General features: G+C 39.7%; 1 protein-coding gene across 4 annotated transcripts in view; it reads left to right on the top strand.

Annotated features, from left to right (window-relative positions):
* The window catches only part of LOC131455225 (bromodomain adjacent to zinc finger domain protein 2B-like), a 41,749-nt gene that overhangs the window by 10,541 nt on the left and 14,734 nt on the right, over positions 1-16,474 (top strand). For all 4 annotated transcript variants that reach the window (XM_058622733.1, XM_058622732.1, XM_058622731.1 and 1 more), the window contains exons 3-12: positions 9,903-10,103; positions 11,538-11,711; positions 12,233-12,385; positions 12,607-12,788; positions 12,894-13,103; positions 13,315-13,965; positions 14,717-14,778; positions 14,884-15,326; positions 15,526-15,822; positions 15,915-15,975. In XM_058622733.1, the coding sequence (XP_058478716.1) occupies positions 9,903-10,103; positions 11,538-11,711; positions 12,233-12,385; positions 12,607-12,788; positions 12,894-13,103; positions 13,315-13,965; positions 14,717-14,778; positions 14,884-15,326; positions 15,526-15,822; positions 15,915-15,975 (2,434 nt within the window). The remainder of the gene's footprint in view (positions 1-9,902; positions 10,104-11,537; positions 11,712-12,232; positions 12,386-12,606; positions 12,789-12,893; positions 13,104-13,314; positions 13,966-14,716; positions 14,779-14,883; positions 15,327-15,525; positions 15,823-15,914; positions 15,976-16,474) is intronic.

Here is a 16,474-nt window from a genome sequence, read left to right as displayed (position 1 = left end):
CTGCTGGCAGGCGGTGACCTTCTGCTGCTCACAGGGATCCTCCACCAGCACATGATCAATTATCTCATTTCCATTGTTTACTAAGCGTGTGTAAAAGGATTGAAATGACATTTTTTTTCTTCAGTGAGAGACTGCATGTGCAGTCATGAAACTGGTATTTGTTTTGGTGTATAATGAAAAATCTAATTTGCGAGCAGTGAACAAGCATATTTTATGGAAGCACTGTGTTGCATTGATGCATGTGAAGCAGATACACAGCAGCTGTTGATCTCCATGTATGTCATGTCATTACAGAATTGCTATAATTGATCTGACTGAGTTCTGTCACTTCTCACTAATGGATGAGGATTCTCAGGTGTACAGCTGTATCACATGATATTCATTTGGAAAGTGGTTTTCGCTCACATTGTTGATTAAGAATATTATGCTTAGTTAGTTTTTATTTCTCAATGAGTAATGCTGAGAATATCTGGGCATATTTAGAGTGCTTCTATCTATGAATATTCTCTTTGGTGTGGATGCAGTGCAATATTTCAGGATTTTTTTTCTCGTTCTAGACTGTAATCATGCATCGACCTCCAATGAGTAGTACGTGCCTTTTATTTACAGTTTCCATGCCATTTTATTCACCATACATGTGAGACGGTTATATGGAGGAGCAGATAGCTCAAACCAGCAGGTTCATATAAAAACTGCCACATGCCACACACCGTTCCTTGTCGTTCAGGCCTGGCTGCACACAGCTTTCAGAGTGGAAAAAAAATCCATTAGAAAGGCTCTTTGTGTGTGCCGGGCGATTTGTTTCTCTCTACACTCCTGTGGCAATATTAGCGATGGTAGATGCTTCAGGTGATAACCTATGTTAAGTGCATGTACTGTTTATCAATATTAGCTTGGCCTATGCAGGACAGTTTTGTGACAGAGGCTTTGTTGTTACCGCTTTATCCTCCACATGAGGTGCCAATCCCCGCTGACACAGGGCAAAAGGCGGGGTACACCCTGGACAGGTTGCCAGTCCATCGCAGGGCCACACAGAGACAAACAACCATCCACTCTCACACCTATGGTCAATTCAGAGTGTCCAGTTAACATCTGCATGTGTTGGACTGTGTGAGGAAGTACTCAGAGAACTTAGAGAAAACCCACAGGGCAAACATTCAACATCTAGTGAATTGGTCAAAGCATGCGACTGGGCATATTCAACTCTTCTTTTGCTACTTTAGGCCCTCTGAGAAAGTCCTTTTTAAAGTAATAAATGATGCCATTCCTTCCGTCATGGTAATAGGTTTCCCTGTTTGTTCCTTAATAAGCAACAAACTGTCTTCAAAGTTCTGTTCCTGTCCAGAACAGAAATAGAAGGTGCTGCTTTTGTATTCATTCACATTGAAGCCATCTATAAAACATATTAATATCTCTTTGTCTCTCACACTTCCTACTCCAACAAACAGCCAAGATTTTGGGTGTAATTTCCCAATACATGCGTACGAAGCCCTAATAGTGGTTCTAATGTTGATGCATGTAGATCTATGGTGTGTGTTTGTTAAGCTCAAATGCTAAAAAGCTGCAAACCCAAACTTTAGAGATTGAATTGGCAGCAGTGTTTTTAATTATACCAGAATCCTTTTCAGTGCACATGCTGGTTAGACTCCCTCTCATGTTGCAAATTAGAGCCGAGTGTCACAGTAACCTCTAGTATGGTTATATTTTTGCAACTATTAAATGCCCACCTATAGCATGAACACTGTTGTTTTGTGCCATTTTGTCAGTGTCAAGGCCGCATGATAAGAGCATATTCATTCAGCTGCAGAGATCGAGCTCTTTGTGACAATTTTAATTTATTTATTTATCTACTTATTCATAAAAATAAAAAATAGTAGCCTGGGCACTACCGAGTGACTTTCCCCCCCATCTATTGAAGCCACAGCTACAAATGCACTCAGCGCTTTTCCAATGAATTACAGGTGTTTTTGTGGTCTGTTAAAAATAAGTCCTTCTTTTCGCTTCTTCCTCATCTCAAAGTCATTGTCTTTACTGTGTCATCCCATAAGAATTAGCATATTTAAAATAATGAAATGTCCTATTTAAATGTATAACCTTCACCCGTTGCTGAACTAAATTATAGTATGTTACCCTGTTTGAGTCTGCTGGACCCAAGAACAAAGAATTGGATGGCCAGACTATTAATTGATAATATTTACCTTTAACTTCCCTCTCTAATCCTTTGATTTAATGACTAAAAAAATCAGAATGTCACATGGATTTTCAATGTGCCTCATTTTCCAGGCTGAGGCTCTTGTGCAGCTTCTGCAAAGATAATTATTCTGTTTGATGGTGACATTAAAAATGTCCAACGCATTATAGGGAAAAAAATACACATGTGAATTAAGCATAATTTTTAGCTCAAAATATGTAGCGTTGCAAAAATAATCATTACAGTGGATGCTATAGTGTGGCCAGTTGCACCCTACTCCTTTAGATTTAATTATGAGTTTTCGTTTTTACGTACTACTCACGGTGTACTGTGAAAATGTGCAAAATAACATGACTTACTGTATTGCATGTCTACAGATGCACTTAGCAACGTGATAAACAAATAGTGCTACGAGGACACCAGAATGTCCTCATACACTGTCTCACCTCCATTAAAGAAACACTACATGACGAAATAGAAAAACACACCGGTATGTCCTCATTACATTACAACACTCCACTTCAAATCATCTGACAAACATTCTGTGCAGTATGTACAATATAACATTTACTATGTTTTGCATAAAAATATAAAAACAATGCCGTTTCCTGTGAGACTGGGCTGTTTCTTTTTGTGGGGCTATAATTCTGTGCTTCACCACATCAAAGTGACTGTGTGAGCTGTGATGTGTCAGTCCTCATGTCAGTCCTTTATTAGCGGTAGTCCCACCATTAAGTACTGTGTCTGCCTTTTGGCAGCCTAGCATTATCTAGCTATAAGGGTGCAGTACCAATTTCCTTTTTAACTCACATTTTCCATATTAGTGACCTTCATTTAAGGCATTCAGTGTGGGCACAGCTGCTTGTTTGAAAGTAACCAGCATCGGCTGCTTCAATATATGGACATATGGACACAGTGTGACTAATGCTTTGAATGGTTGGATGTGTTTTATTGCTTCATTTGGCACACTGCAGTCCTACTTCCCATTACGGTTGCCGTGTGATTTACGTTGTGCTCTTTGGAGAGTCTGAGAGCGAGAGAGGAGCGGTGTATAAAAAAAGCTGTGATAGCGACGTTTACCTTGATCCTGGCTACCTTGGACACTGACATTAGGGAGAAATGGGTTAAAAACCCTGTTTGGCCCCTTGCTTTCCTGTACATAAATGCCGTTTGATCATATAAAGCGTGACAACTTTATTAACATTGCAGTGTTGTGCTTAAAGACTAACAGAACCTTGGACTTTTTACCCTCATTGCCTCTGGCATGATGACATATCATACCACACCACCTTCTGTTAACAGACACTGAGCAGATACTTGAATATTGTCAGGTAGATTTTTGCTTTGATATACGGTGGTTCTTCAAGATAATCCACAAAAGGTCCTTGCAATTTTGGTCTAACTAGCAAATAAACTATTATAACAAGAATAATAATAATAATAATAAAAAATAATCATAATAACAATAATAACAATAATAATTTTTTTTTTTCTTTTTCTTATTTTACGGTTGAATCATAAATCGAGTGCTTTTGTTGTGTTGTGCTTTATTTATCATTGAGGAATGACGGATAACCTTTGCATTGGCGTCCTGCTCTCGTGATAAATTTGTTGCTATATACCTCCTCTCGGGTGATTGCACATGATACCTTTTTTATATTCAGGCTGTTTTTCTTCCTGTTAACATGCAAATGCACACCTTTCACAGTTGAGTTAAGCCGAGATAGTCACCTGCTGAATCTATAACATTTGGTGTCGCAGTGCCACTATAATATCGCCTTGCTTTCTGTAAACAACTCAAGGGTTTTTGGTTGTAAATATTTACTCAAGAATGAGTGGCAAAGGACACACATTTTACCAAAACATGTTAACTGCTTCCTATTATCTACCTCGGGATTTTGTCTGTATGTGTTTAATAATTTTAGTAATGCTTCAGGGAACAATATTAGCAGAAATCTAATTCTTTCAACAAATGACTTTGAATAAATGAGGCAGGACTAAACAAGGAACGTGTAATAATGATGTGTGTAAGGTGTGATGATGATCATAATGGGCATATGTGATTACCTGTAACTGCTGTTGACTTTTCCCTTAAGGCCTGGCTGCATATTAGAGCACTAAATTATAGACATTAGAACATACATAGCATCTGTAAACTGTGAAGTTTTCATTTATATATGACGTTAGAGAACTGCTCTCATAATGCATTAACAATATATGTCATCCAGATGATGTTTATTCCTCGGATTAGTTTAAATTCATATTAGTTATTCTTCAGATTAGTTTACTTTAGTTTAGATTAATCAGTGATCAGAATCAGTGTCATTATACTCGGATGTAGACAAACCTTTGATGTTTTACTCATTTCAAATACATAAGTCATAATTGAATAAGTAAATTTAATAAAAACATCAGAAATATTTAGTATAATAACAGCAGAATTAGTATAAATGCAATAAATATTAAACAAAATAAGTATGGTGCAAATAGTTGCTGTATTCATAGTCTTCACGTGTGTCGTCTTCATATGTCGTGGTTCAGAATCTATTGTGTGTTTGGGCAGGGAGAGGTGTGATGAGGTCACAGCTCTTGGATAAAAGCTGTTCCTCAGTCTGTCGGTACTGAATTTAATGGATCTGAACTGCTTGCCAGTTGGCAGAGGTTCAAACAGGCAGTGACTGGGATGTGTGTTGTCCAAAAAAACATCCTTAGTCTGTTGGTGTCAAGGGTCAAAGTGTGGAAACTCTGTCTCAACAATCCAACGGGCCACCCTCACCATCTGATGCAGTAATACAGCTGGTCAAAGTAGAAGTTGAGCATCAGTGGGAGCTGTTTTCTAAGCATGAAGAGTCTCTGCCAGGTCTTTTTGACCAGGCCTACAGTGTAGACAGTCAATTTGTTTTTGAGGTGTTGAGAACCAGGTTGTTGTCCTCTCCCATCTGGGCAGATGTGTAACTTCAAATATGAATGCTGTCTAATCGTTGCGTCAACTTCCATGTTTTAGCATGGATTTGGAAATGCAGGTGGAGGTCCAGTCATGAGTGAAAAATATGAAGAGGTGTTCCTGTTTTTAGGATGAGTGTAAGAAACGTGGTGACTTTTTGTGGTCTGGTATTTGTGAGGAACCCAGACACGAGATTTTAAGTTTATTGACCAGTTTGTGGGAATGACTGTTAATTTATAGTAGTTGATTGGGAGATGCATGAAATCCCTTTTGTGTCTGCACCCTTCCTATTCTTCTCTGTATGTCTAATTTGCTTGCTGCTGATGAGGAGCTCATGTTCATGTCCGAGCAGAACATGTCAGACTCCTGTTTCCATGTGTCATGTTCCACTTTCAAATCAATCTTTATGCAAATGATCTACATGCAAACTGCGCTCATGCTGCAATGAGACACATGCATTTCATTAAATAATCTGAGGCATTACATTATTCATCAGAGCCCATTCATTTGCTTAACTGCCAACCTTGCCACTGTATTAAGTACTTGTTTGAAACAGTCAATAGAAATGAATGCGTTTTTTGGCTTGAAATATGTAGTAGGCATACCCACAAATTAGGAGATAAAAAATGCACATCTTATCTTACCTATCCTCCACTTTAATACCAAGTGGTTTCAGAAATATGACATTTTCTGTTGTTGAAGATGCATGCAGGGCAGTCATATTCATATGCAAGACACTTCTACCATCAAATGTGATCTGTCATGAATGAGATTTCACCTGGTTTTGAATAATATGACTGACAATCAGAATGTAGCCTCAGAGTCAGAGGTTGTAGTTTCTCTTTAGACTCTTAATTTACTACCTACATCCAGTAGTTTTATTTAAACAGGAGATAGTGTTTGTGTATGTAGAAGCTTTAGAAAATAATACATGAGATTTGCAATAAAAACAAAATGTTTTAAAACGTTCATAAACTCCCTCTCAGCTGCCCTCACTGCCTCATCATCAAAGATAGCAGCCGTTAATTTGCTTTGAAAATCCTTCCGCTTTGACTCCCTGGGTAACAGTATGTGTCGGTGTAGTTCTGCCCCTCTCAGAGGTCAGAAGGTTTGAAGTTTTCCCCTTCGCTGGTGGGATGGATCCGACAGAACACTTCATCACCTTCCAGGTGGAGTAGGAGTCAGGGCCAGGAACCATTACTTGTCATCAGAAGACATGACAGACTGAAAAACTGATTGAAACTCATAGGAGCGTGGCATTTCACCTGAACTGTGGGTGTACCACTGAACCTGTTATGCTTCTAGCCGCCGCAGCAGCTGTATGCACTCAATTCTCTGTCATACTTTGAGCATAAAAGCCTGCTCTTCAGTGCACCCTCATTCTGCACAACTTGTGGGTGTTCACTTAAATGGGAAGAAGTGAAATCCTCTAAAGTGATTGGCTTCATTTCAGCTGACCTGCTGTTTGACCTCAAAGGGAGAATGACGAGTGGCAGAGTGAATGACTTTAGAAAAAAATTATAATCATTTAAATTCTCTGCTGCCAACGACTGACTAAGATTCCAATCTCTTTGCTTTTTATATCCCTAATTTTTTCATCCCTTCAGTGGAGCCAAAAGTGAGTAGTGTTGTTATTTTTCCCTGGTAGCAGAAGGAATTAATTGTGTTAAGTGGGTTGATGTACACCGGCAGTCATACTTAGTGACTAAGCAACCATGTATACTATCAGTCAAGAAGATGTTAATGTCTTCAGAGGAGGATTCAACAGAGTGATGTCATTCTGATGAGAAGCCCAGAAGATATGCATGGTAACTATAGTTAGAGCTGGTCATATTCACATCCCCCTCTTTTAATCATTTAACGTGCACCGCAGATAGATGGAGAAGAGGCACAGGACAGAATCTTTGAGTGATGCAGCTCTTCCACCTCAGAGCAGCACCGCGACACATTGATGTAGTGCCTCTTTCTATCGTGTACCTTTCATTTGCTGAAAAGACACGGTGCTTGCAGTTATAATACTGCTGATCCATGCAGAGGACTCTGTTACTTGGATTATCATTGTTAGCATCGGCCATCTGTTATTGTCTAAGAAGATAGCTTGGAAAAGAGGGAGAAACACATTGGGAAAACAAATGCTTATGTGCACTTACTCTGAGAAATATACACGGGTCTGTGTTGCATGCAAAGATTGTTTTTGTTATGAGATAAAGTCACACATTTGCATTATTCGTACTGCTTTATCTATCACAGCGGGCGCAACGCTGTCTGGCCTGTATCTATAGCATCCAGTTTGACAAAATGCGGAATATGTTTATTCTTTTTATCGTTGAGAGGACACAAAACTTAATTGAAGACTTTCAGGAATCAAGGCAAATAACATGTATTGTATATTCAAAATGTATATTTAGTTAAACTAAACAAGAATCTGACATTAAAAAAAATGACAAAAGGAAAACACATTGTGCACTTGGTAAGCCTAGCTTTGAAGTTAATAATATGATTTGTGCTTAGCTGTCTTGCAACATGTCAGCTTGTTGGTTTTCTTTGCTTATTCACAGCAGGGAGTTCCTCTTCCTCTGCTAGAGTCTGGGCTTGTTCTGCTTGGACTGTGACTGATCTCCCTGTGGTCTTGAATGTCTCTTGTTTATGTTCTGGTTACCCAATACATTACAGAAAAAGTGCCACACTAATGAACGTGTTATTATATTGCAAATATATGTACGTTAAGGGAATTAGAGAACATAAATTGTCCTTGTATGTTTTTTTTCCTCTTGTACACTGGTGTCCCTTCCAGACCATGACCTTGAGAAAGAATATGCAAGTGCTCCAAATACATTTTCGCAGCTATTAACATAATATCATTGACAGTACAAAGAGAATTTATAGCATCTCTGAGAGAAAATTGAAAATAGTCCACTCAGTCACAGTTGAGCAGGATGCTAAGACAGAGGGCCGTTATAATGAGAAATGTTGTTTAATGTAATAGTTGTAATGATACTTTGTCATTGTAGCACTTTATGTTTTTTTTATTATTTGTGTTATATAGCTTATATTTTTTGTAAGACAGTTTATTTAATCAGTGATGACAATTGTGTTTGTGGAATAACTCGTGCATATATTTTTTCATAATCCAATAATTCTAATCCAATCAATCATCTCAGGCAAATTAGCATATACTGTATGTGTCATAGGACCTGCATTCAACACTTGAGGATGTATACACTACAGTGACTTGCACCTCACATGTTTGCATTATGTCTAAAAGGAGTATAAGCAATTAATAAATAAAATAAAAAATAATAATTTTATGTAGGTTATTAAGAACCCAGGATACTATACTTGCTGCTAATGTGCTTTTAGGATTATTGTCTATTATTTATTTATTACCTAAATTAATGTAAATGTCAGGATTGGCTTGTTCTATGCGGCAAAAAAGATTCTTTCCCTTCAGAACAGGTTTAGTTTTTTTGTGTGTGACTCATTAGACGGCTGAATACAACAGCAACATATCATTGAAAATTAAGACGAGCACCCCGAGTGTGCCGAATTTATTAGTGACATATTTTTGCTTTGATCCTTGTCATATTTAATTTAATTTCACCCGCAGATTTACATTTGATGCAAGTAAGGCATACTGCACATCTTAGCTTGACGAATAAACGATGATGATGAAGCAAGGTCAAAATGATACGCTGGATGTGTGTAGGTGTGTTTTATGATGCATCATAAATATGAAAGCACCTTTGTTCTTAGCAGCTCTGCACAAACCCGCTACTCATCACCACAGGAAACCGTGGCCTTATCGGTGAAGCATGGCTGCAGCTTTCATGTCATTTACGACTCATCAGTGTCGCTCCTGGTGACGGATGGTACTTGATATTCAGATGGGAGCTGTGTCTCCTCAAATTAATCAGCAGCTTGTGTGGGGAGAAAATGTTAAAAATATCTTGAAATATGTCGCTGTAGTGTAAGATACTTCAGCAAAGGCACGCTGTGAAATACAATCTGCATATGTGTGTAAAGGGGATTTCAGATGTTGGCTTTTGTGATCAGTGTGACTTTGTGTCCTTGGTAGCCCTCATATCTCAGTGGCAGGCTTTGGATGATGGGCACGACGCCAATTACACTTTCTGTTCATCTATCTGTGTCGACTTAACTGTAAATGTTGTGGAAAGGAAAATGAGAGTGAAGATTGAATCTTAGCTCACAGCTTGTACTGCGACAGCTTTACATTGGAGAGGTTCAAAGACTCTTGATATGAACCAGCAGCATGTGGACTGTTTGTGTGTGTGTCGTGAGTGTATCCGCTCTGGTTTATATGTTGTTTATGCGCCGTCTTGTCCATATTACTTTACTGAACACAGTATGTTTGTGGTTAGTTTGTTAACAGATTCTAGTACCTTTAGATAGTACTTCTATCCAAAGGAACGTAGAATTGTTAAATTTTCTTTTATACAGTATTAAATTTACTTCAATTGTTTGCATTGGGTTGATGACATACATAAACAATTAATTTAGTTACTGTTAATTAAACATAAAGTAAAAAAAACAACATTTTCATCAGCCTTATTTGTAAAACTAGAGAACAAAAGGGACCTTGTTGGTCAGAGGACATGACAGAAATCCAGAACTGTTGTCAGCTTAATTCTGTTGTGTGTTGGAAAGAAACGAAGTCTCAGTGGGGTGTGTTGCACGAGTGGGTGTTTTCTCCTGCTCCTCTTTTCTTCTCTTCCATCTTGTAAGTGTTGACTGGATTGTGTTTGACAGATATGGAGTCTGGAGAGCGACTGTCCTCCCCATCTTCGGCCCCGTCCTCCCTTCACATGGCTTCGTCTTCGGCCGGCTCCTCCCCTGCGCCGCCACAGATGCCCTCCGCCAAATGCAGCCCAGCCTTTAGCCTTGCAGGCAGCTCCCCTCTCAGCGCCGAAAACTTCCCATCAGAGCTACTTAGATGCACAAAAAGTCAAGGTGCATGATTAAATGTGACTCATTAATTAATTGTTTTAATGTGTTATTTGTTTTTCTAGACAGCGTGTTTCATTATTCAGCCCCTGTTTGGTTTGAGAAATTATGCAAATGGTATTATTATTATGCACCCACAAAACAGCCAAACTTTTAATAAATGTAGAGTAAACGAATGCACCGTTATGATTGACTTTGCACTCGTTCTGCAATTTATAACGACACAAGCTTTTGAGAGAGAAAAAAAAATAAAGGAGCAAATCTATTCGGGGGGGCTGCCCAACTAAAATCTGTCGAAAACTGTGCAACAATAAGAGGCTTAAGACACATTCCTCCAGTTTTGATAGGAAGGGAAAGGCTGTTGAATTAATGAATACCAACAATTAAAAAGCTGTGTACGCCCTTGTGGATGTCTTTTGACAACCTTTAGCTCCAGTAGCTTCAGTTTATCCCTTGTGATTTGACATGTCCGTCAGCTTCACTCCGTGCTTGCAGCCGCCAGCATCTTCTTGTTTTCTCTGAATACTAATTGTGGTCAAAATCATTATGCATTGAGCAGCAGCGATGCATAAGCTGTCAGATTACCCCTGACCACAAAATAATGTGCAAATTTACATACCAGGTTTTGTGATTTCTTTTTTTTTTCTGTCATTATACGCTGCTCCCGAAATGTATTTTTTTGTCATGCTATGACAATGAGGAGCACATAACAGACATTCTCATAAATTATTCATCTACAGGTCCCTCGCACCAAAAACGTGCGCAGAAATTTTCCAGATAATTTATTTTGGACTAAACAGTAAATACTGAAAGTACATTGGTTCCCTTCGTAATTGTCTCTCTCTCTGTCATGAGTATCGAGTAAATTAAACTCCTTTAAGTGATTTTGTGTCACCTGTGTAAAATAGAAATATATTGCACCAATGTTGTTTAGTTAAGCTTTCATACTTTTAAAAGCTTTTTAATTGATTTCACTGGTTTATCTAATGTTTTTTTATGCAAAACCTGATATTGTATTTACTCGGGTTGCCACAAGGATTATTTTCATTATCGATCAATCTGCCAATTCTAGTTATTTTTTAAATAATCGATTAGGTGCTGAAAAATGTCAGATAGCCTAGGTACCAAAAATCAGAAAGCTTGTTTTAATCATTGTAGTTGACTGAATAGTTTAGCAATCAATACATTATTACTTCATTGTGGCAGCCCCAGTATTTACATGTACCACTGCATATTTGTGTATGACCTGTATATTGAAAGTATAAGTCCTTCACAGCAGGAATACATTATATGAAGCCAAGGCTAAAACCTAAGCAGACTATAAGTGGAGTAACTTTTTAGTTACTGAAACAACCGCATCAGTAGATCAAGTAAAACCATTTTTTCATTGTGTTTTATTCTGTATGGATTGATTATTGAATACAATCATTTGTTCTCCAGGCCCTTTGCGACAGATGAGCGGGGATGGGAGTTTAAAAAGACCCGCCAAGTCGAACAGTTTTCCCTTAGTCAGCCGTCCAGCTTCTCGGCTCTACACATCAAGTGAGTTCGGAGGTCTTGGTAGTCTTGGTTTGTCTGCATTTGCTGCTCATCCCCAGTTTGGTACATTTCCAGGTAAGGACATTTAAGATGCAATGTTTTTAATAACAACTTTGTTTTGATGTGAACTGTCTTACGATCTCTGTAATGAAAATTCATTTGGCATCTTACCAGAGGATCATTTCAGTGAATTACTCAGCAAAATATAAGGATAATATATATTTATCCTGTTCATTTAATGCAACCAACAGACCATAAAAGCATGTGCACGCAACAGCATGCATTACCTTATGTTCTCATCTTTTAATTTTATGGGAGGTTGGAATATGACTTTTCACAGCGTGAGAGAGGCAAGAGCAACTCATTTGGTCCTGCATTTATATTTTCATCTTTACTCTGCATATTGGTCCCTTTGGGAAACTTAATTGCAAATGGTTCAGGATATGAGACTGCAGATTTTCTGTTTAAATACAAAACTTGCTGAGTGAACAGTGCAGTGTTTGAGTCGAATAAACTGCTGCTTTATTGCTTGTTGAAGGACTGAATTATCTCTTTATCCGAGTAGATAACGTGACTCATTTTTCCTAATGCTTCAGTGTCTTGCTCCCCCACTCCAGACTGGTGGTGGCCATCTGAAGCACATCTCAGAGGAGCAGCAGCCTTCCTCCCTCCTCTTCTGGGTCTGCATCCTGCATTTGCATCAACCATCAAAAGTCAAGATCCTGCTCATTCACAGCCCCGTACCTCAGGTTAGTTGGTGCTAATTATAATGCGTGCCGTAGCAGAATACAAAGCAGAAGGGCTTTGCAAAAAATGTGTGTGTAAATGAATATACACATGTAAACTGCTGTTATTATGAGATTGACCTTGCAAATTGCCATTGATATTTGTATGGATGTTATTCTGTGTTACTCTTTTATTGTCCGCCTATTGCCATGAGTGTCTTAACTGATGAAATGTACAATGCCAGTCTCTGTAGACATGAATGGAACAGTGAATGGCAGGAGGGGTCCCCCCCCTACTGGGAAGTCTACTATGAACAGCAGTTCAATTCCAGCAAAGCGAAACAAGGAGAAAACTCAAGCCAACTGTTGTCAAAAGAGCATTCAGGACCCAGGCCACCAGAAGACTGCTCTGCAAACAAAAGAAAAGGTTGATTTTTGCTCAACTGCAAAATGCATTTTCTTATTGACAGTGTATACATGAGTCCACTTCACTGATGTGTTTTTTGAGACATATTATGTCTGTTTTATTTAGAATCCCAGCAAAAGACCACTAGAGACCTCAAGCATGAGCGGCAGCCAGTCAGGATCCTTGTCGGAGAGCTCAAGTGATGTCGAGGAGAGCAGCAGTGATGCTGATGATATGGAGGAAGAGGATAATGATGATGAAGAAGAGGACGATCAGAGCAATGACAGTGAGGACTCTGATTCCACAACAGAGGGTTGCCTTAAACGGAAAGCCAAGGTAAGACAAGACTGTTGAATCATAAAACGATTTAGAGGTCTGAAATTTGTTGCAGATTAGTTTGTTGAATGTTGAAAAACAGTCAAATGTCATTGTGTAAAGCAGTGGCAAACTGTATGTATGTGTTAGCTGACAGAGCTGCCACTGTGAGGCTGTCTCAGCAGGGGCTGACATGCTGTCCTCTCCCTGTTTTCCTCATCCTCCTACTCAGTGGCTGACACAGAGCACGTCTGATAGTAAAAAGAAGAGACTTTGCATTGCTGATGAAAATCCGACTCAAGACAGTCATTGTGATGGAGCTGCTTTGACTCCCTTGCACCGCCTCCAGTCATCTCATCCAGATGATCAGCCTCTGTCTGCATCACCATTTCTCCAAAGCTGTAGGGCTGCAGAAGAGGAGAACCAGCAACACATCAGTGTCATCCAGGCCATAGGGACGGCCACCAGCAACAGTCCCTTTGCACTGTCCCTGAGGGATGTCTCTCCTCTGGCCTCCAGCTCTCCACCCAACCCCAAGTCTTTCTCCAACTCACCCAGACACTTACCTCTAACTGCTTCACCAAAGCACTTCTCTCAAGTATCCTCTCCAAAGCATAGCTCTGTCTCTTCTTCTCCCCAACCCCTTGCTCTGTATTCCCCTATGAAACCCCTATCTCCCAAATCCTCGCCATCACCCAAATTCCTTCCCCTCTCTTCTACTCCCAAACCACCAGCACGGTCAGCCTCACAAAATCCTGCACATACACAGAGCTCGCTGGTGTTGTCTTCTAATCACACATGGCCTGTCGATAGCCTGAAAGAAAGCAGTGGAAGCCTTTCAGATAAAAACTCATTTCACTTCAACAGTTTTAAATTAAGACAGGTGAGTTATAGTTTTTATGCATATTGCTTTACTGTGGCCATGTTTCCTATTTTCTAAGTTCTACCCGAGATACAGAAAATGAATTCCTTTAATGAAGCACTGGAGTGTTTCTTTCTCCTTTGCAATAAATTAGCTTGTTAATGTATTGTCATCTTTCTTGCTGTCATTAAAAAAAAAAAAATTACTAGTTTCCTTAGCTACAGAAAATAGATGCATATATGCTTTTATTTAATCTCCCAAGAGTGCAACTGCTGCATGAGTACACGTCTGAAAGTGAAAATGTGTTTAGCTCTATCGGGAAAACTGACAAGCAATTAGCTCTGTTATGCTTTAGGATGTTTGTTATCAAGAGAGAGAAAATGGCCTCTTTTGCAAGACTCTGTTATTGTCGCTGTTTTGAGGAGGAGGGTAAATGTGGCAATCTGTAACAAGAGCATTTTAATTCATATGATGGCGGTACATTTAATACAAGCCTTTGGTTGCCAGTGTATGACAATAGCAACAAATACATGATGACAGCTGAATTTGCAGGATGGTACCAGGCCAAACTATTTGAAAATATTTTTCCACAGCAGCCTTTTTTTTTTCTCTGCATTGTTGTTGACAGGCTCGAGTCTGCTCTTCATTGTCTCTTATTACACCTTCCTTTTTTTTTTTTCTTTTGCAGCCCACGGTAATGTTATGTGAGTGACAGTTGGTGTAATTACTTTCTTTTTTCCTTTGTTTCCCATTCATTTTCATTTTTATTTAGGCCGGCCATTCCAAGGACTCTTTAAAGCAGGTTTTCTCTCTGCAACATCCAAGCCAGAGCTGGTATGAAAATCACACACATTTTTCATCCTTTACAGCATTTCTAACACCAGTTAAATATTTGTTAGATATGCTGAGTAGTCCCTCAGTGTGTTTCTTACATTACAGTGAGACCAATCTGTTCCTGGGCCATCACGCTAATGGAGAGACCCATCCTGAAGTACAGGATGCTCCTTTGGCTCTCATCACTAAGCCCCGCATCCAGAGCTGCACCTTTAACACTAAGCCGCTGCTGGCAGCTACCAGCCCCTCCTACCGGATGCCCATCAACCTGAGCACTACCACCAAGGAACCATCCGGCAGCACTGCTTCCCTGCCTAAATCTACTTCCTCATCACGATCTGCTCATGGATCAAGGAAGACCAAGACCCCCACCTCCCTGAGTTCTGGAAAGACTGTCTCGAAAACCCACTCCTGTTCACCTGTAGACCTGGACAAAGGGAGTGAGTCTGATATCCACAGCAGCAAGGACTCCGAGTCGGACTCTTTAGATGATTTCGATGAAGATGAAGATGACATTGAGGAGGAAGATTCTGGCACCAGTCTATCAGGTTACATTTAACAGACCTCACATTAACAAAGAAATACCACTGTTTACATGTCTCTGCAGTTGAAAGCTGAGAGATGATGCTTGATTCAATAATTAGCAGTGCTCTGTATGGCTTAGACATCAGAAGAATGCTAATTAGAATTTATTTCTGCTCTGTCTCTCCTTTTTTTTTTTCTCGGCCATGCTGGAATTTCCTGTAGAGTCAGAAAGCAATATGGATAGTGACTCTGATAGCTCCGAGGATGACATAAAAGAGCACGGTGAGATGGAAGCTGGGAGCGACGTAGAGAGGTTTCCTCTGAAAGTAGCTAAAGCACCTTTGTCTGCTCACAAGTCGTCCTCACCCCTCTCAGCAAGCAGCTCCCCACTCAACTTGCAGGTTGTCAAACCTGCAAGTTCGCCTTGTGGTCTTCTCACTCCCACTGGGATGACCCGCTTAGGAGCTTTGAGTAACCTCAGCGCCCTGTCCACATCCTTCAAACTTGCTGCACTGCCAGGTAACACATTTTTGAAATGAAGTTCACTCAAGACTGTCCCATCTTTGTATTTGCTCACGTTGATGGTGTTACATGATTTCTGCCGCTGTTAGGACCAGGAAAGAGGAGGACAGTGCCAGATGAGAGCGTCCTACGACTGCCTCTTGAGTTTGGGTAAGTTATTATGTGTGTGTGTGCACGTCATATTAAAAGAAAAACACATTAGATGGATGGTCTTGGATGTCCTTGCTGTCATATTTGCTGCTCTGTTTGCATTTATGCAATTGGTATGGCTATCTTCTTTGTGGGACAGCCTGTTTTTGTTGTTGTTTTTTTACACATTTGCACCGTATATACTTTATATGTAAAAAAAAAAAAAAGCATTACTAGGGTCCCATATTTAGGGTTCCATCGGGAAAACTTGAGTACACCATGAAAACCATCCTTAAACTTCCTTTACATGGCTTAAATAAACGGCAGGAATTAAACAAGGACCAGCACTTTGACACAAGGGGTTAATTGCATCCAGCTTCAACACAAAAATGCAACATTAAACGCTTCCTGGCCACAAATTTGGCAGCCTTAGATCATAGCGACCTTTCATCTTTCAGGGTTGTTTTTCATTGGCGGGGGTCACAGGAAACAGAGGCCGCTACATATCTTTCTCTAAGCC

The sequence above is a fragment of the Solea solea genome, chromosome 2 (assembly GCF_958295425.1).
Source record: "Solea solea chromosome 2, fSolSol10.1, whole genome shotgun sequence".
Classification (NCBI taxonomy): domain Eukaryota; kingdom Metazoa; phylum Chordata; class Actinopteri; order Pleuronectiformes; family Soleidae; genus Solea; species Solea solea.
Note: the sequence above shows the minus strand (reverse complement) of the source record. Positions and strands in the feature narration are given on the sequence as shown.